The sequence below is a fragment of the Epinephelus fuscoguttatus genome, linkage group LG16 (genome assembly GCF_011397635.1).
Source record: "Epinephelus fuscoguttatus linkage group LG16, E.fuscoguttatus.final_Chr_v1".
NCBI lineage: Eukaryota > Metazoa > Chordata > Actinopteri > Perciformes > Serranidae > Epinephelus > Epinephelus fuscoguttatus.
In genome coordinates, this window is record NC_064767.1 from 37,048,566 (window position 1) to 37,073,904 (window position 25,339).

The window sequence follows — 25,339 nt, forward strand, 5'->3', positions numbered from 1 at the left end:
TTATCAATTCGTAGTTTATTTATATAAAAAGACATAAAAGAACATGTATACATGACCTGCAGGAAAGTGCGTTGATTACAACATTGTTAAAGATAATACAGATCAGCTGTTTGGAATGGAATAACCTGACTACACCGTGTCACTACGGCTTTGTCTTGTCTAACAGATGCATAGACCATGTCAACAGCCGGTGAAGGCAGGAGAAATGGCATCCTGAGAGTGAAGAGAGCATCCAGTCAGTCAGTCTTCTAGTCTGATTTCTAATTTGTGAACATGTGGTGAATGGAATGTTGTGGGTTTACTGGCAGGTTCTGGTGTCCCCTGATAGTCTTAAAGCCACTGCCAGGGAGAAAATGAGCTGAAGTATCTGGGCAAACTGAATCTTCTTCTTTATCTTTACCATGAAAATAATCAAAATATCATTGATGACCATCAAATACCCAAATGACAGTCAACTCTTAAACAGGGAACAGTGTTTAACGACGACGACGATGACGACGACAAAAACAACAACAACAACAAAAAAAAACAAAACTCATCAAACAGAGAACTATCAAGGTAGTAAACAAAGTAAAAGACAGAATTACACGATTCAAAGTCTACAGACAGCAGTTTCAGGGTGTTTTCTCTACAAGTGACGGCAGTTGTGAGCCATCTAGGTGCGGCGTCAGTTTCTCTTCAGGACTGTGGTCAGAAGTTTAAGTCTGAACAGTGATGTGTTTTCAGGTCAACTTGATCTCTGACGACTCTTTATCATCGATGACTCGGAAGACTCCCACTCTCTCTTTCTTCGTGTTCCCCTTTCCTTTGTCTGAAAACAAACAATACATCACTTCAGCTGACCAGTTGAACAGTGAAAAGATGGTTGATACAACTGAGATGTGAATCACAGTTTACACTGGCATGGAGTTATTAGAGTAAATAGAAAGTGTGCTGTGAAGAGTCAACTGAAGGGACAACACAGTTATACACTGCAGATATGTTTAAAGGTTGACTTCACCCCAATGACCAAAACAAAACATGAAGACGACTCTTTGTTGGAATGACAATGCTGTCTGGTTTCTCAGTTTAGCTCCAGGGGCTCCACAGTACATGGAACTATTTGGATTTACTGTGCAGACAGTATGAGACATTTGGCTCAAATGGCTCCTTTCACCCAAACTGTCTTCTTAGACAGTTGAGGGTAAAGCGAGAAACTGTTTGTTTGGGCAAAGCTCTTTCTATTATCCAGTTTGTTAAATGAATACGACCCATAGTTTAGAGAAAAATGGGACATTTTGTATGATAACAGACAAGAAATTAGATATTTTTGGTGTAGTTGTACCGCTAAATACAAAAGAGAAACAATTTACTTTCTTCATACAGCTGACTTTAATGTATTCTGTAGCTTCTACAGTAAAAGACAAAGGATGATTATTTTTTGATGATTACTGTACAGATTGTGTTGCTGTCAGCTGTAGGTCAGGGAGCCTATATAACTAGAAGACATTCAGACCTGTGTTGCCCTGCAATCATTTATTCTGCAAGTTCCCCGCTGAAATGCAGACTGGTGTATCTCCTTACCCAGCAAGTCGCTGCGATCCAGCAGAAGCTCCAGGTCCTTGTCGCTGATCACCTTCCCCTTTGATGCTTTCACCTCTCTGAGTGGGACAAAGTTACAGCCAAATGTTACTCTCCATTTATGTGGAGAAGTTCAGTTCAAGTAAAGACCCAGTTTCAGTTCTTTACATTCTCTGAACATTCAAACTGGGTGGAGGATGATTTCTTACTTCTCAGTGCCTCTGGCTTTGAGCAGCTCCTTCAGCTCATCCAGATCAATGCAGCTTTTACTTTGGTTCAGCTCAGCCTTTGCACCTTTGAACTTATCTGTGGAGAGGAGCAACAAATTATGAAACAATCATCAAAGTCCACATTTGGAAAATGTTTCAGACACATGGTTTTTGTATGTAATAATAATTGTGAAAATAATACTAATCTCCTGCTGCAGTGCATGGAGTTAAGGGCCTGTACGTCTGGGTATGCCATGAAAGTGAAGCAACTCACTCTTGTGGATGACCATCTGCTCCAGCTTCCTCTTGGCCGAGGCCCTCTCCAGGATCTTCTGGTCAATGGTGTTGGCTGTGACCAGGCGGTACACCACAACTGGTTTGGTTTGCCCGATTCTGTGACAGCGGTCCTGAGCCTGCAGGTCTGACTGGGGGTTCTGAGAGGGGGATGTAGCATCAGCACCGATGACTAACACAGTACGTGTACAGGGAACACTTTAAATATAAGGGGTGTAATAGTACACAAAATTCAAAGTTCGGTTTGGTTAGATACGATTCAGTGCAGTCACTGTTTGGTAAGTTTTTGATACAGCAAAAAGCAGAAATGTAGTAGAAAATGTTAAATGTATAAGAACTAACATAATTTGGGCTAACGGTAGCTGCTGAGCAAGAGGCTAAAGCCAGACAACAGCTCTTGTGCCCCAGTTTGGGTGCTTTTTACTGTGCAACCACATGTGAGCTTCTGGATTGGCTACTGATGAGAGTCTGACTGGCAGCGGCTTGTGCCTTCAGCTAAGGGTTTGTGCTCCCGGGTTTAGCTGCTGAAGATGGTCTGTTGCTGTGTAGCAGCTCATTCTTTGGCTCGGTGTGTTTGTTATCCATCACACTCTCTGTCGCCATCGTCCTCATAATTCATAGCGAAATCGAAGTGACTCCAAACACCAGACCTGCAGGTTATCAGAGGATCTTCTATTTCTTGTCTGGTAATGGTGTTACTAACCATCATAAACCGAGCTAACTTAGCATAGCTGCCTCCCTGTGTGTCTCAGTGGAGTTGACTGCTCTGGATTGGGGGTGGGAAGGGCAGACGGCATGTTGCCTGTTCCATCCTGTGGACTGCCTTGTTGAGCACAGTGGCACTGACAACACTGTATTAAACACAGTTTAAGCTGTATATCTTATTTTCCAAGTGTAATACGATGGTATCATCCTGTTCGTAATGCATACTGAACCGAAGGCCTCGTACCAAACGGTTGAGTACAAATATGTGTATTGTTACACCCCTAGTTAACATGTTTCACAAACAGGTTTACTTTACTTGATGTTTAATCTGCACCCACCCAGTCACTATCAAAGATGATGACAGTATCAGCTGCTGTCAGGTTGATCCCAAGTCCTCCTGCTCTGGTGCTCAGCAGGAACAGGAACACCTCGGGATCTTTGGAAAACTTGGTCATCTGGGGAAGAAGAAGAACCTGATGATTACTAAATACATATACTCTGAAGTCTGAAGGCAGCAATTATGTTGCTTGCTAATTCTTGGTCCAGACAAGAGCTTCAGAGTGTTCTACATCTCCTAACGAATGCGCTCACAGAGCAGCCTGCTCTCAGTGCTTCACAACATATAGAAAGCATTTATGCACAGTTTTGTTCAACTTGTCCAAAACTCACATTTTCGTCTCTGTCGGAATAGGACATGCTGCCATCCAGTCGGCTGTACTGGAAGCCCCGCAGATAACAGTAATCCATCAAAAGATCCAAGATGGATGTCATCTGACTGAAGATTAGAACCTGGACCACAACAACCAATCACAAGTCAGAAAGACGCTGGCATGTAATATACCAGACAACAAACAGCTAAGCAGAGGATTGTCTACACAAAGCAGCACTATTCAATAATAATACATGCTACATCCCTTCACTGTAAAATTACAATTAACACAAGCCTTTGATATGCTTAGTTTTACAATTACATTATCTGTATATATCTAATTTTGGTTGACTGCGTAAAAGTCTTGCAACTGCTTATTTCCAGGCCAACGACAAAGTAATATTGATTCCCTGAAATCTGGATCTTTTTTTGAAATATTATTGTTTTGGTCTTTTTATGATGAAGGGACAGTTCATCCCAAAATCATAAATCTAACTTTTCCTCTGTCCTTCTATTTATCACTCTAGATATTTTGGTGTGAGTTAGCCACATGTTGGAGATATCGGCCATTGAGATATCTGCCTTCTCTCCAAAATAATGTAACTAGATGGCACTCGGCTAGTGGTGCTTAAAGCGCCAACTCTACAGCAATGTCTCTTTCCAGAAATTATGCTGTGGTGACTCAAAATAATCCACAGACCTTATGTGAGCAGTTTCATGAAGGAACCAACTGTATCACCACACAGAAAGATGCATGCATCTACTGCTAGCTCATCTAGCACAACTGAGCTAGTTAATGTTACATCTCATGCTGTCACGACATTAACCTCTCGGCTGCCAGTTGTTAGTTTGAAACTCTTTATTAATCCTTCACTTTGGCTGACATGTAATGACATGGCCACTGTTGTCCTGTTTCACCTTATGTCCCCTTTTCTTCAGTGCAGGCAGCAGTGTGTCTAGTATGAGAAACTTCCCGGAGCTCTGCACCAGCTGTTCATCAATCTGCAGGAAGGACAGCATCACAACAAAGGAACATGTCACAAAAAGAAAGATAAAAACATGTGATAGTACTACCATGCCAGTCATTGCAGTTGGGTATTGTTGTTTTTTTATCTCAACACTGATGCTAAAACAATACTGGGGGGGGGGCACAAAATGGTGTTCTTGCCTTATTGTAAAGACAATAAGTAAACTTGACTTTGAACAATACATTAACTTTTTTACAGTTTGAAGTGTACTTAAATATATAAATCTGAACAAATACAAAACACTGTTGACAAATTCACATAATAAATGAAACCTAACCCAACTACAATAATGTACATTAAATAACAGTTATAGTTTTAACAACAGCCAAATATATTTTGAGTTGGGATTAATAACTGTCTAACTCAAGAGAGAGTCAACAGCCAGATATTGCTCCATTATCTGTTTAGAAGCAGCTGAGACTGTCACTATAACGAGAAAAGCTGGTCCACCTTAAGGAAGACTAAATTCCCTTGCTAACTTCAAGGCCTATACTTTAATCACCAGATGACAAGCAAGACAGGGGAACTTGTCCTGGGTCTTCAGTTGACAAATACCGTGTTCCCCCCCACAAATTAGGAAAAAAAAAAAAAATCGCCTTTGGTCACGGCTTTTGCTGGCACAGAGACAGTCAACCCCCCGCAAGTTCACAAAAGTGCGTTACCTTAAACTCCTGTGTGGCAGGGTCCAAGGGGTACTCCACTAGGTAAGGGTGGTTACAGCATCTCTTTAGCAGCATGAGAATGTTCTGCAGCTTCAGGTTGATCTGAGCATCCAGCGGGCTCTGGACATCCAGCACTGGAGTGGAGCTGGAGGAGATGAGGGAATTCAAGTTAGACTGATGCACAGCCACAGATTGTGACCACATGCCTTTGAAACATGGCAAGGTTTGTTAAACAACTGGTACTTTCAAACAACAAGCAAAAGGTTACAATATTAGCAGACTATTGAGATCAATGAAAATAAACAAGCATGTGATGTTAATAAAGGTAAAGACAAAGTTGAGCAAAGGCTAGGCAAGCATCACAATTCTATTCTGTTCTTTTAGTGTGGAGCTGAGATGTGTGTAGGCAGTGCTGACCTCTGATCAAGCTCCTTGCGGACCCTCTCAAGATATTTCTCCAAGTCATGCCGATTGTCGCCATCTGTTTCGTTATAGTCCACCACCCTTCGACTTCTTCGCTTCGGCCTGCCACTTGACGTCAACGTTACAGGAGCCTCCGCCTAATCACACCAAGAAAGTAGACACTTAGCTTTATGTGTCTTTTTTTTTTTTTTATGTAGATTAAACTGACCATTTGGTACATGTCACGTTTTTAAATGTCACGTTTTTAAACGTGACATGTAGAAAATGACCCTTAAATCATCCTGTTGATCCCTCATGTCCACCTGCAGACACTGATTGAGGTTAACAAATTGCTAATGGTTCAAGCACTGCTCAAATAAGGCGGGGCACATTTATTTGTACCACAGTACAACACAAATCAAAGCACTTTACATCAGACATAAAACTAGAACTACTGCCTCATGGTTGCATGAGTCCAAGTGGACATCTGTGCCAAATTTGAAGAAAGGCCTATCCTGTTCACGAGAATGGGTCAGACACATCGTCACAGTAACCTTAACCTTTGACCACCAAATTCTAATCAATTTCTTTTTTTTTTTTCAATTCTCTTTTTATTCAGTTATTTCAGGGTTCAGTCAGACAGCTTAATCATACTCAAAGGGCTTACAGCCCTATCTTTCCAGGCCTTCTCCAGTTACAGGAGAAAGTAACATGAAAATGAGTTACAATGTGTAATACAGAAGCTAAAATGGACCGATAAAGTAAATGTAAATAAAAATATGAACAAAGAATAGCTAATACAAAAAAAGAAACCAAACTCCATATATGAACCACAATACTGGAGTGTCTCTTCATGATACTCTAATCACTTTACAAACAAGAATTAAAAAATCCAATAAAAATAAAATAAAATAAATGCAAAGGCATAAAAACAGATATAAAGACATGTAAATACGAATATTGGCAATGTCTGCTTTAGAGACCAACGTAAAACAGAACAGCCATCTTTGATCAGGATCTCTTAAAGTTCCAAAGTGGAACTTTATATTATCAGTCGATATTCACTGATTCTGACATATCTGCAATAAGCCAATATCAGCTGGCAAAGGGTTGAGACACATTTACAAATCCTTACAGACCTTTTCCTGGCCAAGCATCTTGGCAATGGTTTTGTTGACCACAGCAGTGTAAAAGGACTCCTGTTTGGCCGTCAGAGGAGCGTAAACAATGATCTCCTTCTTAGGAGGAACCTCCAGCGCCACGTCTGACTTCAGCCTCCTGAGCAGGAATGGAGTCAGAATCTGAAATGGAAGATAATGCCTGTAAGTATTCTGTATCCACAGGAAGCCTGAGGAGGCCAGTTTAAGTGTGTTAAACACCATATATTGTCAATATATATAAATGATAAAATACATGACACAATCTCTTATGTTTTCTATATCACAGAATAAAGCATTTTGTGCCTTGAGGACAAGAAAATGATTGTACAGTGAACCATCATGACTGTGCTTGACTGTAGAGGTTTCCTTTATTCTCATGCTGCTCACTTTATCTTTAAACTTGATACAATTAATCACTGTTCTGTAGGTTTCATTACAAGAGTAAAATATTATCTTCATCTCTGTGTACTGTGAGTTGGCTGATCCTCACTAGCAGCAAGAAGAGAACTACATCCTATCATTTTTATTTATGTAGGTCTCCTGCAGGAGCTGCCTCAGTACAGCATTTCTCTTCTCGGCACAGCAGATCTCAGGACTGTTAAACTCAAGCTTCTTCTTGGCTAAACAACAAACTTGGAATACTTCTACTACTTTGCACTTTTATAAATGGAATGAATGACAGAGGGTTTTCACATTCAATACATACATAGCAGTTTAACACCAGCGCTATAATAGTAAACACACTCTGAACATATTTAAAATTGCAACATTTTTGTTTTTGCTGCCATTTTTCATGAGTCAAAATTAAAGATCTAAGACTTTTTCTGTGCACACAAAAGATTTTTCTTTCACATTTTGCTGAAAAAAAACTTAAAAATAATCCATCTACCTGACAGATATTGCATATCATATCAGTCTATCAATACATTAATCATGTGAAATTATATAAAATAAAATTTCAGTGAAATGTAATCCTGCCAGTTTCTTCAATTTGTGCATAAAAAAAAAAAAAAAAAAAAAAAAGGGCAGTGAAATTTCTGAGAATTTGGCAGTACATCCAACCATCCTTGACGTTGTATGATCAAATTGCACATTGTGAGGTGGCCTTATATTATGACCATCCAAACACACCTGTGTAATATTGTTGCTGTTTAGTCAGAATCTCTATATGCCATGCCTGCCAGGTGGATGGGTTATGGATTGCGTTGGCATAAGATCACCAACACAAATTTAAACAGATTTGTGACCAAAATTAGACAGATTAGCCTTCTGTATGCATGGTTCTTTGATATCCACTCAAAATGGGAGCAAAACAAAAGCGTTGTCTTTATATTTTTGTTTCAAGTAGTGAACACATTTTAGCATGTCTACGTGCAACAGTCACCCATGATTGCACTGTGTAGTGATGGTCTGGAGGACTGACCTGGTGCAACATGCTGAGAATGTTCTGCTCGCGCTCAGTAGCCACCACATTCTCTGCTTCAGTGATGCTGTCGATGTCGAACCACGACTCAAAGCTAAACAGTCAACGAGAGGTTAAAGGTCTGATTAGCTGATAGCACTTTGTGATATGAGCCATCTTTCAGGTTAATGGTGTCAGAATGTGCAGGATGGGTCCACTGAAATATCTGCCCAAGTCTGTTTCAGACTGTGCAGTGTCACTGTTGAGCCAGGTCAGATTGTGAAATGTATGTCTGACGAATCAAAGCAAGATAACGTAAATAGAGCTGAAGTGTTTTTATTTTTTTCTTAACTTCAAAGGTGGCACTTCACAGATAAACTGTACATGCCACTATGATACCTACATATTAATCTAAAGGCATCTACAGCATCAGGTGAGTAAATTCTGTAATTTTATGCTGTATTGTGATTGGCTAGAATATAGATGTAGGTCCTCAATGTAGTCATTGTGCATGTCACATGATGCAGGTCAAGTGCCGGCCCTAGCACACACTGGGCACGTCGTGCAGCAGCCCATCAACAGATTACCACACAAAGTTATTACTACTTTAACTAAAGGATCTCTACCTCTTCCAACTCTGGATTATCTTAAAATTATGTGTGGACAGCCCTTGAATAAACTTGATTTTTCACCAGAAGAGCCGATCTTCAGAGCTATGACTCATCAGGCAGCATCTTTTTGGCCACTGTCTCTATAATGATGGGATTGTGAGTCGTTTAGCTCAGGATATTTCTCAACATCTATGAGTCTCTCCTCATCCATTTTTCATCATACACTAGCCACAACAACAGCTACAGAGCTCTCTTTACACATCAGTGGTGAGGAGTCAAGCTGCCATAGGAGCAGAGAAACAGAGAAACCATGCGGAGTCAGTAATAATTTTGCTTTCAGCCATGCTTATTGTTGCTGGGCGTAACAGTATGATGTCAATATGTCAAGAAGTCGAAATACGGCAAGTATTATGATGTGAATATTTCCTGTCATATCAAAAATTAAAACATTATTATCATGAACAATATGATATGGCACACCCCTAATCAGCACTCAGTAATCAACATGGCTCCATACCTCTTGAGGTCATCAAACACCTCTGGCAGGAGGAAGTTGAGCAGAGACCAGAGCTCAGCCAGGTTGTTCTGAAGCGGCGTGCCAGTCAGCAGCAGTTTGTTGTCAGTGGGCAGAGTCTTCAGCTCCCGCACCAGTCGACAGTTGAGGTTTTTGATCCTGTGGCCTTCGTCCACTATCAGGTACTTCCACTGGAAGCGCTGGAGCACATCACAGACATGACCTGGCTTCTTATACAATACTCATGACAACAGTGAAATTAAGGCTGCAACTAAACCTAATCTTAATATTGATAAATCAGACTTTTATTTCCTTAATAGTTTTGTCTATAAAATGTCAGAAAAACGTAAAGGGTGCCTGAGATCATTTGATCCTCCAACAGCTACATTAGACACATGTTTTTATGCCTTTGTTCACCATCTGTGCTGTGATATCATCACTTGAACACAGTCACCAAAGTAAAAAGTGTTCATCATCCTGGTCAGAGTTTTAAATCCCAGCACAGCACGGAGCTGAACTGGATGGCAGTAGAGGAGGTTGTACCAGCGTCTGGTTTAAAAGTAGTTTACACTGAAGTGGAGGACATCTGAGCGGCTAACAGAAATGAGTCCCTCTGTCCCGTTTCCATCACTGCTCTCCTTTACATTTAGTTTTGAAAATTAAGATCTGTAAAAGTATTAACACTTGTAAATGATTACAACCTGCATTCCTCTGCGTTCAATGATGCAGCTTAAAGAAAACTGCAGTGATTCCACTGAGAAAATGAGGTCGGACTCAGGGCTCCTCCACTTATGACCGGAATCCCCGACATTCAGTGTTTAGGGGGCAGCCAGTCAGGGATGGAAGCGTTTCATGGAAGCTTTCCACTCATTTGTGCAGCCCGCCACGATTAAAACATCTGCTGCCACGTTTTGAATTTTTTAAGCTGGACCGCTCATTAGGTGCGCTGGTGAAATATATATACCTTTCGGTTATGAAATGCTTCACACTCTCACAGAGCAAAGCACACTCTGGTTACAGACGAAGCAGCAGAATGTAAGGTGCAGTGAAAGTGAAATTTCACCATTTATTGTGCTGGGTCACTCACAAACAGCTGCTCCTCTCATTCGTCGATCTGACCAGCAAAAATGATTTGCTATGGCTGATGCATGTGGTCCTCCTCTGCTTTAGACAGATTTTCAGCAGCATGAGACGTGACGGGCCAGGCCAATCAAAACAGTTTATTAAATATGGAGCGCGTTTGAGACGAAAGGCCTTTGCACACTGACTCTGTTTTTTTGTCCAAATTGTCGCACTTCTATAAATAAAAACGACCTCATGTTGTGTCAATCACGTTTACACACTGACTCTGAAACTTTAGTCCGTCATTTAAGTTTTTGGAACAAGTTTGATTTTCTGCATTTTTGGCATCCATCAGACGCCTTTACAGAGTTGTTTGCCCAAGAATCAGTGAAGAAGATGGGGTTGTGGGACACATCCGTGACAAGACAGAGGAACAGGGCATACAGAATCATTTCATGACTCAAATAGCTCATTATCAGCAGGTCAGATAGTAACATTCAGGTGGATGATGATAAGAGGAGAAGGATGTGGACTGCACACAGACAGAGAGAGACAGTGTGGAGACAGAGACAGGACAGCTCAGCCCCTTCATGCAGCTGCGGTGCCAAAGGTAAGTCACAGGGAGAGAGAGTGGTGACAGATAAATAACTCCGTTAAAGAGAAGCAAGAGAGGAAATGTGTTTTCATTTTGTCTCGTCCTACCAATTTTCACAACACATAGAACAAAATAAATGCATCTGACTCAGTGTGCAAGATTTCTGTGCCCTATGATTTTTTTCAGATGACTGATAAAAATATGCATCTGCAAAAAAACGGACTCAGTGCGCAATGGCCTTAAGACTGTAAACAGGAGCGCCACTGAGGCACTTTCAAAAACAACCAAGAGACTATCATTTCAGTATTGAATAAGGCCGGGTATCTAAAAACAGTGTCATGAGGCACCAACTGAATTATGTTGGTCTTACCGGTACTGAAAAGCTGTGAGGAAAAGGAAGCCATAATTCTAGCGCTTGACGTCCGGGCAAGCGCGTGTTGTGAACCCTCTTGCTGTTCTTGTTGGCACTGATGTTAACAGGTTAGAGAGGTCAGTCACAGAGTACGTGTGAGCAGTGCGGCTCAGGCATAGCAGCTCACAGAGAGTCAGTGTGTCACTTCTTTTCCTGTGTGAGCCACACGTTTATGGAACTTGTCAAGTAAATGCTGTTTTTTTGCAGCCAATCCGTCCGGTGTTATTTCATCCAACCAACGTGATTTGACCAACAAATCAACACAAAAGTTTTGATACATGCTGTCTATTTGTTATTGCCTTGAAAGCTAAGAAAACACGACCTTCTCTATCTTCACCTGCAAGCAACATCAGAGAATTCTAACAGGTAGTCCAAAGGATGGCTGTACTTTGTTCAAAATAGATGCTCACTGTGTGAAATACAACCAATGCATATCTGTTCTGAATGTATGCACCTTGATATTCAATAACCAGAAACATACAGTCTGCCTCACACTCCCTGTTGATGACACCCTTTGGAAATCAAAAATGAACTCAGAGGTACCAGACTAATTAGATTTGTGATTGGGTCTGACGTTGTCAGGCTGCAAGTACCTACCTGCAGGAATTTTCTGTCTATCATGGAGATCTCAAAGGAGGTGAGGACCACAGGACACATGCTGAGGGGCCCCTGAGGCCTGCGGATCTGCTTCAGTAGCTTGGCCCTCTCTTGCTGGGTGCCGTGGTAAAGCAGCACAGACACCTGGGATCAACACAGGACACTGATCACACTGCTGCACCACAGCAGATACTAACAGACAAGTTACCAGACAAACTCCGCAACAACCTTTTAAATCTAAAGTGAAAGTCAGCTGTAAACTTCACCACTGCTTTGAGATGTATGTTTTTCAGTCATTCAGAGGACACATTCTCCTACCTCTGGTGTGAAGCGCTTGAATTCGTTGATCCAGTTGGGCAGAGTAGAGAGGGGGGCCACCACCAGGAAGGGCCCCATCACTTTCTTTTCTATCATCATGGCGACGTGAGCGATGCACTGAATGGTCTTTCCCAGTCCCATCTCATCAGCCAGGATCCCGTTGATGCCATTCTCCCACAGCATCTGATACAGAGATCGGACAGGTTGCAGGGTTACAATCAACAGATACTGCGCACTGAACAACACCAGGCGGTTCGGTGTGACTGGAGATCAAAAAATGACTGAATCATCAATCCGCTCTGTTATAATAAACTATACAGGCAAAATAAACATTCTCTTATTTGCAAATCTTGTAACAGACACTTTTCTATTCTGGTGGAGAGAGTCCAAGATATTGAAAACACCAACAGACAACTAAGTATCCAGAGCTTTAAATCAATAGGTAACTCACATAGTGGCGCATCACAGCTCTCAATGTGGACAGCACACACTGCACGTCATAGTGTATACATTTTGACATGTGTCATACACTGCTGGTGTGTGTCCACAATCAGCTTGTGTGCATTGGACCTTTCTGTGGTTGTGGTTCACAGACCAAACAATCGACGAACAAGTTAGCTACAGTTAGCTAGCAGCAAACTGGTACCATGATGGAAAGGGTGGTATTGAACAGAACTGTGAATTTTATGAACCATCACACCCCTAATAATAATATACTTTATTTTTACCTTGGGAAAGTCAGATTTTCAATCTGTAGTTCAAACTAAAAACACTGTCTACCCATTCAAAGAGACAAATGAATAATCAATTTCCAAATTCTCATACTCCTCACCCTCAGCCACTCAATGCCTTCAATCTGGTACCACCTCATGACCCCTCCGTCGAAGAGCTTTGGCTGCTGGCAGGGCACCGGCTGGCCGTTGACCTTCCTGTGAGGATCCAGGAGGTGCTTGGCGTTGTCTCGCACTGTCTCTGACAGACGGTTCTTGATATCTTGGTTGGAATCGCTCATCTTCTCGATATCCTCAGCTTCTAGTTTCTTCTGGGCCGGTGCCTCGTCCTGATATCAAATAATTGATAAAATGACATTTCCATTTTCCCTTTTGAATGATTAAAATCTATTATCTATCCACAAGGAATAGGTCAAAATACAATGAACCATTACCTCTTCCTCCACTTTTGGTTTCTTAGCTTGTGACATGATTTCCTGGAAGACAAAATCGAGAAGAACCAATGTGAGCAGATCAGTAAATGGCAAATCTCCGAAACGGACAAAACATCAAATGAGAACTTACTTCTTTGGACATGACATCTGCTATTTTGTAGTCTTCATCCCTCCTCCTCTTCTTTTTATCTAGTTCAACAGGAAACAGAGTCACAAACCTCATACACACTAATACGTATGTGGATCTGAAGTTTACATCACCAGGGTTTATGTCACTTCAACTGGTGATTCGTTGTATTTAGTATAAGAGCTGCTCACCTTTCTCAGGCTCTGCACTGTTCACGGTCTGCATTTCAAAGACAAATATACTTCTGTGAGCAAGGTTTGAAGAATATTCTAATGCTAAGTTGAAATGTTTTTAGTAAAGCTTCCCTCACCTTCTTGGCCTTCTTTTCAAGTTTTTCCTTCTTGAGTTTCTCCTGCAATCAGAGTAAAGGTGTTGTAGTGACTCAGACTGTTGTGAGCAGGTGCAGACACATCACAGGTTGTTACTGCACGAGTTCAACACACACACACACACACACACACACACTACCTCATTTTGTTGCTGCTCCATTTTAGTCAACAGGAATTTAGAGTAGATGTTGCTCTTCTGAAGCAAATGCTGAAGTCTCTTGAACCGCATGTCATGAGAATCCTTCTCCCGTGATTCCCGGGCCTTAAGGTGAGCATTGCAAAATAATCAGACATCAGTGGCATTTTGATACCAGCGCCAATACTGTACAGTTCTTTATAGCTTTATCAAAATGAATCTTTGAGGAATATTTTCTACAAAAACCATTTACATTAATGAAAACTGAGGTTGTTGAATGTTAAATGGTGTCTGAACACAAGCTGTCATAGAAGAACTTTTGATACCAATGCTGGCCTTACACCAAACAACTTCAAGCGGTTTCACTGTCGCAGACAAATTCCAATGTTGGGATAAATACAGCAAACTGTTACGATATTTTGCAAATACACATTTTAATTAGGGATGCACGCGATTAGACGTCTAAACAATCAAACGTCGCAAGTTGGCACAAGAAATATAAGTTGCTTAAACTAATTAGTGTTTCATTCATGTACAAGGCTGCCACTAGTGGGTGCTGCAGAGCCGTCAGACAGCAGTCCCTCTCCCAGTGGTAATGCTCGAGTAGACTGGAGTTTTAAAACAGGACTGTGGAAAAAAATGGAGAGATGTCCTCTTGCAAAACCAGCATGGTTTGGCAGTACTTCGATCTAGAAAATAAATTCAGCAGCAATTCATTTTTTTGAGATGTTATATTAATGTTAACTTTAAGGGAGTTTTTGTCAGATAATGTGTAGGGTTACCTTCATACTGCACGATGCAAAATGCCTCTCATTTCAGCTGAACTTTAATTATGAATTAGATGTTTTATTTACTTTAAAGTGAAATGCTGTCATTTCTGTCAGATAATCTGCAAGGTTCAATGTGCCCCACATTTCAGGCAATTTATTTATATTAGATGTTATTTTAGTGGTTAACTTTTTGAGTTGCCATCATGTTCACATTCATACCACATGACACAAAGACAACAATTTTAACAAAATCTTACAATGTGTGAAAAAAAACTCCCATTGTCTTTAAATATGACAGTCAGTATATTTAAATGCAGCTTGAGAAAATTGAATTATTGGTTTAGTCCGACTGAAATTGGACTATCCATGGCTTGACTAACACGTCTGGATAATTCGATTGAAAATCGAGCTATTGCTGCATGTATCAAGTCGGTGTTCTGCGCATGCACCACTTTTTCTTTTGCGGGCTTTCACCCGGAAGAAGGCGATGACATAGCAGCAGTGCAGTAACTCCCGGAAAAACAAACAAACACCATGGCAACCAAGAAGCAGAAGATGCATTTCTGGATGGACGAGGAAACTACATTCATACTCTGACAGCTTAAGGAGCTAAACATTTTGAAGATTATGGATGGAAGGAAAAACGTGAAATGTGGATTTATTTTAAAAAGTTTCTGAACAAGAACTGGAACTAGTTCAGTGCACACTATATTAAAAAGGACACAGCGCTGCCTATCGAGGCGAAGTCAGACGTACTAGGTCAGAAATTCTATTTTCTCTTCTGCATGTATACCCAGACAAGATGAGAAGTCCAACTTGACTGATTAGCCGAGCTATGAGCTTAGCTTGACTACTGTGTGCATGTAAATGTACTGAGTGTGTCAGACAAGTCTTCCAGTTTATAGTAGGTATGGGATGGAGGATTCAATGCCCAGTCCCAGACCATATACTGATTTACAAACACTTTTTAAAAAGAAAAAGGGGAAGGACATACATCCTAAGGGAATTAATAAGCAACATACCTTTTCCATCATCTCCTTTTCTTTCCTCTCCCCTTCCTCCATCAGGTGCTTCTCTTCTTCCTCCATTTCCTTAGTGATGACCACTTCAGATGTCATATTCTCAGATTTCACACTGACATCTTCAAAGAAACAACAGTGACAGTCAAGCTAGTGGCTGGATCTACAGCCCCATGTCCTCATTCATTTTAGAAACTGCTCCATATCTTTTCAACCATGATCAACTTTTATTTCTTCTTGGATGGCCATTTATAATGTAGGTAATAAATACACAATTACCTCACTATCTCAACCTTAGCACAGAAAGGTAAACCACATTAAAAGGATAGTACACATTTTTGAAGTGGGGTTGTATGGGGTACTTATCCATAGACCGTATATTATACTGCTGTCGTTATTTAGGAACAATTTGCAGTGTAATATAAACATAGTGAAAGAAAAACTAGTTAAGATTCACAAAGAACAATGGAAAGATGACATCTGGTCCAAACCAAAGCTCAGAAACTACGTTCAAATCAAAGTGGGGTTCCATACAGAACATTATGTAACTTTTAATTTGAAGAGGGGACAGAGGTCCCTTTGTGCCCAGTTAAGAACTGGTACCCTTCCTCTGGCTATTGAAGTGGACAGATATAAAAGTATCGCAGAGGAGCAACGTATATGTGTTCTTTGTGATCTTGATGTTGTTGAAGATGAATATCATTTTCTGTTTCATTGCCCTTTATACTGTGATTTAAGAAACCACCTGTTTGAAAAAATTCAGTGGAAAAATCCTGATTTATTTTGGTTGTCCGAAGGTGAGATGTTGCGTTGCCTTTTTAAGAGGAGACCTTTGCTTTGGCAAGATTTATAGAAAATGCTTGGCACTTAAGACAGAGAACGTTGTACCCAACATAATAAGATGCTTCTGTTATGGAATTTGGCTGTTCTGAAATGTTTGCTTTTCCTTTTGTGGACTTTTTGTTATTGACCTGTCATGTGGCCATCCAGGCTGTTGTTTTGGTGAGTGTCTTGTAAGCCCATATGGGCTGGGCACCACTTTGTGCACGACACTTAAATAAAATCAATCAATCCATGTCAAACTCCAGCCTGCTTCTCCAAACTGGGTGCGTGCCAACTGACATCTACTGTGTGTTAATAACTGTCTATGGATGAGCACCCCATACAACCCCACTTCAAAAAATCCATACTATCCCTTTAATTAAAGTTGGATTAGCTCAAGAAAAAAAAACAAAAAAACAGTAAACCGCTTTGGGGGCCCCTGGGGGTCACAGACTGGGGTTCTTTGTGACTGACCATTTGCAGCACCAGTCTCCATGGCCGTGCCCAGCGGCTCCTCAGATTCATCAGGTTTGGGGCAGTGAGGGGATCCACTTCGAGTTTCTTCCTTCAGACTATCAGCATGAGGAAGAACACAAATCAAAACCAGAACATCAGTTTCTCATTCTTTCCGCCTCTGTCTTTTAACTCACAGTCTTCATCCGGACACGTTAAGACAAGTGACAGCTCACAGATCTGCCAAGGCTGGTATAAGCTGCCAGGCAATGAGAATATCACTGGATCACTGACCCAAGTGCAGTCAATAAAGTGGGTGGGCGGGACTGACTCCATTCACATGTTGAAAAAAATTACTTTGCACTGAGACCTTCACCGTCTGTAGGTTGAGTTAATGGACTTACAGCCTACAGCACATGCTGGTTTTTTAATATCTACAGACACAATATAGTCGATTACGACAGCCCGCAGCATCAACAAAAGAACAGACAAATGATTCTGAGTTTCACAGACACTCTTTTACTTTTTACAATGTGGTATTGCAGCATTGAGACCCCTCCCATTAGGAGGTGATCAGTTCAAATCTAAATAAGGACTTTAACTCACCCTGCAAATCCATACGGCTCCATTATCTAATATACAGCTAAGGAATGCTCTATTGCCTAAAGCTATGATAAAATCTTACACCGACAGACACGTTGTATTCTCTTAAGCAAAAATAATTCAACTTACCAGCTCATCGTTCCAAACAGCGAAGCAGACGATTGGGCTAACGTTACTAATTCAACACTTCGAGGTAAGTTTAACTAATAAATTCCAAATAAGCGATTTTTTTGTGTTACACAAGCTGGCTATTCAAGCAGTCCTGAAGTAACAACTCGCTGGAGTCGCTGTTTAAAGCTAACGTTAGTTGGCTAGTGGTTATCAATCTCGTCTTTAAGTGTGCAGGACCGCAAATATCACAATAAAACCCTGAAATATTGCCTTACATAAAACTATACAAACATCCTGTCTGCATGCCACTATGCTGCTCTGCAGAATGCACAGCGTGTATCCTGAAGCACGGTAAGCACTTACAAACGGTAAATACACGTCCGGTACATACCTTTTGAAAATAAGACAACGTACGCAAACTTTACACTGGCGAGGTGGCTTCAGAAAGCGTGGTTGTCTTTTATTTTCAAGGCAAAAACTCTTCACTTCCGCTGCATTCTACATGAATCCGGAACACTTGACGCAGCTCCATATTTTATTGGGGGCGGGGCTATTCCATTTCGCGCCAGTTCGGACGAAACTACTGGTGGTGAAAGTAGGGGTGTGTGTGATTGTAGTGTAGCTATATTTTGCAGTATTTTAGGAACAAATACGAATATTAGAATAAAGATAAGTAATAGAAAACATTTAGAAAGAAGCGAAAAAACTCACAGGATTAAATGCAAAGAGAAAACGATTTTACAATACAGCCACCCCTCTAGAGTGGAAATATGTGCCACCACCCAATCTGATATTTCCCGCGAATGCCAGTTGCCAGCAAAGGCTTATCTTTTCTTTTTTTTTCTCTTTTTCTTTTTTTGGTGTCAGATTTAAGCCATAGTAATCCATAGTCATTATGTGATATGTAATGTAATTATACTATTTGACAAGATTAACAAACAAACTATATATATTTATATATCCTTTATTTAACCAGGTAAAAGCCTCATTAAAATTAAAAATCTCTTTTTCAAGAGTGACCTGGCCAAGAGGGCAGCATGAAACATTGTTACAAGTTACAAGGCAAACAGACATATACAACTGTCACACACAACAAATGATTAAAAAACCACAGTATGCAATTATCACGAGATACAAGGCCAGGACAAGAATAAATATGATTTGGGTACAATTTCTGAAATGATTTAGGAGCAGTCACATTGACTTAAAGAGCAAATTTCTTGATCCTTTAAAATCGACTTTAACTCCCCTGCGGTGATCAGCTCTGCCAATTTCAGATCCTTCTGAAGATTATTTCAAGATGAAGGAGCATATACACAGGGGTATTAATTAAATGCTATTAAAAAATATTTAGGGCTTTACAAATTTCAATTGTTGGTTGGTTTTACTATTCTTCAATCCATGTAATGTTTATAATATTGAATGTCTATTTTCAGTTGCATGCGTGGTATTGTTTTAGTCCATTTGCACTTATGAATGTAAAATTGTCCATATAAAATAAAAGAGGTTAAAAACAAACTGTTTTTTTTGCAATCAATATTCTTATCATAAAAAAACTTATTGTCTCTTTTCAACATCTACCTATCCAAAATAATGTTATACATAGGCATTCATAAAATAAATAACAGTCTTCAGTTTCACAATTATTAAACACACACTTTCCAATAATATCATAAAGGTTTATCTGTTTGTTGACAAAAGTTTATCTGTATTCTTTTAGAAGTGTTAATAAGGTCATCATATTGCACCTGGTTTTAAAATATTTGTCATGTATTTGTTCTTCGTGGGTTTTAAAAGAGATGCAAACAGTATTTCTACAAATAAATGACAAACCACACATGATTGTGTGGTCTATATGTTTAGCTCATGCTTCTTCTAAGCAAACTTTGCAGGATTTTTGCAATAAGCAAATGCATGCACAAATGACACCAAATGCATTGAATGCCTAGACCTATGAATGTCCAGTCAACCTCACAGGCAGTTGTGTACGAAGTATTCAGATGCATTAAAAGCTCAAATTAATAAATGACGGAAATAACATACCTTGGCATAAGAATTTGTCCCTCTCTTAAAAACTAGTTAAGCTTAATCTTTAACCAATCATTATGCACTTTAAGGAAGACTTACAGAGGTGGGAAGCTCTACCTGTGTCCTGGTTAGGCAGGAAAAGTGTGCTCAAATTGAATAGATGACTTAGATTGTTGTAACCGGAGGCATTATGTTTATGGTTTGTCTGTGTCTGTCAGCCCCATCCTTGTCCAACATGATATCTCAAGAATGCCTCAAGGGAATTTCTTCAAATTTGGTACAAATGTCCAATTGGACTCAACAATGAACTGACTAGTCTTTGGTGATCATAGGTCAAAGGTCAAGGTCACTGTGACCTTGTCTTTCCCATGCTCATGAACACAATATCTCAAGAATGCCCCCAAATTTAGCACAAACAATCACTTGGACGCGAGGATGAACTGGTAAAGGGTAACGGGTCAGAGATTAAGGTCGCTGTGACCTTGCATTAATCTCGTTCTTGTGACTCTAATAACTTAAGAACACCTTGAGGGAATTTCTTCAAATCTGGCACAAACATTCACTTGGACTTGAAGAATAAACTGATTGGAATTTTGTGGTCAAAAATCAAAAGTCAAGGTCAGTGTAGTCTCACTCACCAGACCTTTCTCAAGAAAAGAAAGGTCTGGCTGGGCCGACTCTCACTTTGAGATTGGAGAAAAAAATGCCCCGGCTGCTTGTACTTCTTTCAACCAATCACAATTGTTCTAGGCGGTGCCACAGCAACGGTGCGCTTGCAAAAATATTGCCGGGGGGAAACAGGTTTTGGTGTAACACGCCCACAAAAATATCACCTACAGGACGCGAACCATGGCAGAAAAATGGCTACATCCCCACAAGATTAAACACCGCAAAAGTTAGTAAAGGACGTGTTGAAAACGGTTGAAAACTGCTACACAACCGGCGGTGGTAGGGCGGGACTTCAGCGGGTGGCTTGTTCCGCCCAATGAGAGGCTGATCTCTGCAGCGAACTTCCGCCCACTCAGACTAAGGTCAGTGTGACCTCACAAAATATGTTTTTGGCCATAGTTTAAGAATTCATATGCTAATTATGACAAAACTTCACACAAATGTCTGATAGGATAAAATGATGAGGTGATGACATTCTATATCCAAAAGGTCAAAGGTCAACGTCATTGTGACATCACAATCTTTATAAAGCTTTTCTGGCCATTATTAAATATCATATCTCAGCAACAGAAGGGGAAATATTTGCTGTCACTCATCTTGGGTGTCCACCTTGAAACTGTGTGTATTGTGTCAACCTCGTGTGTGTGTGTGTGTGTGTGTGTGTGTGTGTGTGTGTGTGTGTGTGTGTGTGTGAAGCATTCATGTTTTCACAGACATGGATGTAAACTTTCAGAGAAACTTGACTGGTGCGCAGAGGCATACAACCACAGGGCAGTATTCTAGTTTTTTTTATGCATTTAGATAAAATGTTTACACAATTCATTTGGCAGGGTAAAGAGACTAGAATTAAAATAGGTAATTAACAGAGAGGCAAAGAATAAGGGGGGCCTGGAACCCCAAACATGCAGCTTTATTAGGCTGCTCAGATGTGCTGTGTATATATATAAATGGTTGAATCCAGATGTTATAAATACATGGATTGATATGAATTCTAGAAACTGTGATTTACTGACAGTAAAGGACTGCCCCTTTGTAAATTACAAGAAGGTGAAACTGGAGGTTCAAAATAACGTTATTCTTCCCAACACATTGAATACATGAAATAAGACTAGGTTTTGTTTCCAACTTACAAAATCTCTTTTTACTTCTGGGTTCTCTATGGAGGAATCCAGATTCCCCACCCTCATGCCAGGATGTAGTGTTTACGGTCTGGCAGGAAAAGGGTCTGGGCAGACTTGTCTAACTCTATGACAGAGGAACAATGGAGTCATTTGAGGGTTTTAAGAGTAAATATTCTTTACAACAGTATAACTTTTTCCACTATCTAAAAATAAGACATTATATATCAAAAAATATCCATGCTCCAAATGCACCTTTCTTGGAAGGCATTCTTAAACAACTTGTAATGAAAATATTTATTTCATATATTTACAAACCTTTGTCTCAAATCCTAAATACTTATGGAAGTTTTTACTGGACTTTTTTATTTGTAATCCACACAAGGCAATCTACAAATGTCTACTATGATCCACAAATATGTATCCACAAATATTTCAGTATCCACAAACATGACTTTTGAAACTTGGTCATGTTGCAGTTAAGATAGAGGTACCTATGTTTTTTTCCCCTTTTTTCCTAGGACTTAAAGGAAAATCTTAACTTGAGTTGTTTTGTGCAACTGGCCCGAGGCGCTCTATGTGTGGTAACCATGGAAATGGCTTCTTTGCACTTAACTACTGTATAACTGTATTTTCTGCAACATAACAATGCTTGTTGCACCTGCTGTGGTTTCTAGTTTTTATTGCTTGTAATTTTTGTTAAATACTCTGAGTCTTGGTTTGATTAATTCTAGTGAGAAAGGTGGTTATGTATTTAGAATTGATAATCAGTTGTATATACACAGAAAAGTGTAACTGGTTTAGACTAGGGTTGTTATGGTATAATGGTTTCAAGGTATATTGTGATATGAAAATTGACTGTACTCACACATGTATATTTGCTTATCTCTGATATTCATTCATTCATTCATTCATCTTCTAACTGCTTCATCCTCTTGAGGGTCGCGGGGGGGCCGGAGCCTATCCCAGCTACATCGGGCGAGAGGCAGAGTACACCCTGGACAGGTCGCCAGACTATCGCAGGGCTGACACATAGAGACAGACAACCATTCACACTCACATTCACACCTACGGACAATTTAGAGTTATCAATTAACCTAGTCCCCAATCTGCATGTCTTTGGACTGTGGGAGGAAGCTGGAGTGCCCGGAGAGAACCCACGCTGACACGGGGAGAACATGCAAACTCCGCACAGAAGGGCTCCCACACCTGGGATCGAACCAGCAACCCTCTTGCTGTGAGGCGAGAGTGCTAACCACTACACCACCGTGCCACCGATCCCTGATATTGTAAAAAAAAAAAAAAAAAAGTGCAACTGAACAGAAAATCTTAACTTTAAGTTATTTTCAAAAGGGAGAATTGTTTTACATGTACTTCCATTTAAAAAAATGTTTTCAAGTTTCAAATACAGTAATAAAATATTTGTTTAACCAAAAATAACCCTCATTCTGACTGACAATAACAATAATGCTTTAATATCGTGATGATGTTAAATTGCAATATTTTCTGAGATGGTTATTGCACCGTGCTGTTGCAACCCTAGTTTAGACATAAGGTCACAGCCAGTGATGTTGCATCTGATTTTGTTGCCTTAATATACTGTAATAAAATGTGGTGTATAAAAATAAATTGCCTCGCAGAACTTAATGGAAGTGCAATATTAAATTGCTGGAATACACCTTTATCTCCTCCTGATGATCAGTGTATTTGATATCTATTGATCAGTCCGATAAGGCTGAAACAAATGTTGATATTCTTTACACTGACTCCGTGTTTCATACTGTCCAACCAGATCAGTCCTCAGCCACTGAGGCTTCACCCTGAACTGCTGCAGTATCTGCTCTTTACCAGCAGAGGTCAGTAAATGTCACAGACGAAATCTTCACCACGATATGCAGACCTCACACTGACCAACATGGAGAGGAATGACTTGTAGTTATCACAGGTTTATTTTTCCTTCTATAATGTATACACCTAGTGAATCATACATTCCTCTTTCTCATTCCCTCATTTCTTTCTTCCCTTTGTCCTTTCTGTAAATCTTTCCTTTTCTACCCGTCCTCTAACTATACTTCACTTCTTGCTTCTGGACCTCATATCTTCAACGTGTTATTCTTTTTTCTCTCATTTGTTCCCATACTCTGCACTCTGTTTTTTCCCCTTATCCCTCTTTTTCACCTTTGTTCCATCTTACTTCAGCTCTTCCTATCATCTTGCCTTTGGTCCTTGTTGTGATCCTTGGGATTAATAAATTATTATTTCATTCTGTCTTATTCTTTAATAAGTGCAACCCTGATTCCCAAAAAATTGGGACCCTGTGTAAAACATAAATAAATACAGAATGCACTATTTGTAAAAATATTTTTTCCTATATTCAATTGAATACAGTACAAAGACAAGATACCTAGTGTTCAAACTATTAAACTTTATTGTTTTGTTTATTTTTTAAAAATATACACTCATTCTGAATTTGATGCCTGCAATTCATTCCGAAAAAGTTGAGACAGCAGCATGTTTACCTCTGTGTGACATCACTTATTCTTTTAACAGCACTCAGTAAGGATTTTGGAACTGAGGACACTAATTGTTAAAGTTCTGAAAGTGAAATTATTTCCCACTTTTGCTTGATAAACGACTTCAGCTGCCCCACAGTCTGAGGTCTCTGTTGTTGTATTTTGTGCTCCATAATGTTCCACACATGTTCAATAGGAGACAGGTCTGGACTGAGGGCAGGCCAGTCTAGTACCTGCACTCTGTTACTATGAAGCCACGCTGTTGTAAAATGTGTCTGACTGTCTTGCTGGAGTAAGCAGTGATGTACCTGAAAAAGATGTCGTCTAGATGGCAGCATATGTTGCTCCAAAACCTATATGTACTTTTTAGTGTTCATGGTGCCCTCACAGATGTGCAAGTTACCCCATACCATCACAGATGCTGACTTTGAACTTTGAGCTAGTAAAAATCTGGATGGTCCTTTTTCTCCGACATCCATGATGGACTCATCAGATCACAGCACACTTCTCCTCTTAGTGTCAGTCCATCTCAGACGAGCTTGGGTCCAGAGAAGTTGGTGGTGTTTCTGGATGTTGTCGATATGTGGCTTTCACTTTGTGTGGTAGAGTAGTAACTTTGTAGATGCATCAACAAACTGTTTACTGACAATGGTTTTCCAAAGTCTTCCCAAGCCCATGTAGTGATATCCTTTATACAATCATGTTGGTTTTTAATGCAGTGCAGTCTGAGGGGTCAAAGGTCATGGGGATTCAATGAAGGTGTTAGGCCTTGTTCCTTACATGCAGAGTTTTCTCCAGATTCTCTGAACCTTTTAATGATGTTATGGATTGTTGATGGTGAAATCCCTAAATTCCTGCAACTGTGTATTGAGAGAGGTTGATCTTAGACTTTTGGACTCTGCCCACACATTTTTCTCAAAGTGGTGAACCTCATCCAAGTCCTTGTTTGTGAACAACAGAGCCTTTCATATCCAATAATGACACTTTAATCTGTTACCAATAAACCTGTTTACCTGTGGAATGTTCCGAACAGGTGTTTTTGGAGAATTCCAACTTTCCCAGTCTTCTGTTTCCCCTGCCCCAAGTTAATAAACAATTAAGTTAATCAGTTTAAACATTAAATATCTCGTCTTTGGACTATATTCAATTGAATATAGGTCAGAAAGGTTTTGCAAATCATTACATTCTGTTTTTATTTGCGTTTTACACAGTGTCCAACTTTATTAGGGTCTGGGCAGCTAAGCTGCCAGGACACTATTGTAATCCTAGGTATTCTTCTTCTTTCTTCATCCGAGG

General features: G+C 40.1%; 1 protein-coding gene across 2 annotated transcripts; it reads right to left on the reverse strand.

The window, feature by feature from the left end:
- Positions 1-18,243, reverse strand: hells (helicase, lymphoid specific). Of its 2 annotated transcripts, none has more exons than XM_049601178.1 (23): positions 18,107-18,243; positions 17,023-17,120; positions 15,730-15,848; positions 13,941-14,063; positions 13,783-13,824; positions 13,664-13,691; positions 13,476-13,534; positions 13,346-13,387; positions 13,013-13,240; positions 12,181-12,363; positions 11,863-12,006; positions 9,200-9,396; positions 8,093-8,186; positions 6,649-6,810; positions 5,525-5,667; positions 5,108-5,252; positions 4,336-4,419; positions 3,438-3,557; positions 3,107-3,223; positions 2,044-2,203; positions 1,770-1,866; positions 1,564-1,640; positions 1-811 (listed from the first exon to the last, which is right to left on the reverse strand). In XM_049601178.1, exons 2-23 carry the CDS (start codon positions 17,042-17,044, stop codon positions 723-725), a joined length of 2,475 nt encoding a protein of 824 aa, XP_049457135.1. In that variant the 5' UTR covers positions 17,045-17,120; positions 18,107-18,243; the 3' UTR covers positions 1-722. The 2 variants fall into 2 exon arrangements, with proteins under 2 accessions (XP_049457135.1, XP_049457134.1); XM_049601177.1 differs by lacking the exon at positions 18,107-18,243 and adding an exon at positions 17,734-18,066.
- Positions 18,244-25,339: the final 7,096 nt, after the last annotated feature.

What these genes read in the sequence shown, in the direction of transcription:
- hells (XM_049601177.1), bottom strand. An exon ending in CAGTGCAGAGCCTGAGAAAG is followed by an intron (nt 13,535 to 13,663) that starts GTGAGCAGCTCT and finishes CTGTTGAACTAG; the next exon opens with ATAAAAAGAAGAGGAGGAGG. An exon ending in AGATGCTTGGCCAGGAAAAG is followed by an intron (nt 5,668 to 6,648) that starts GTCTGTAAGGAT and finishes TGGTGTGATTAG; the next exon opens with GCGGAGGCTCCTGTAACGTT.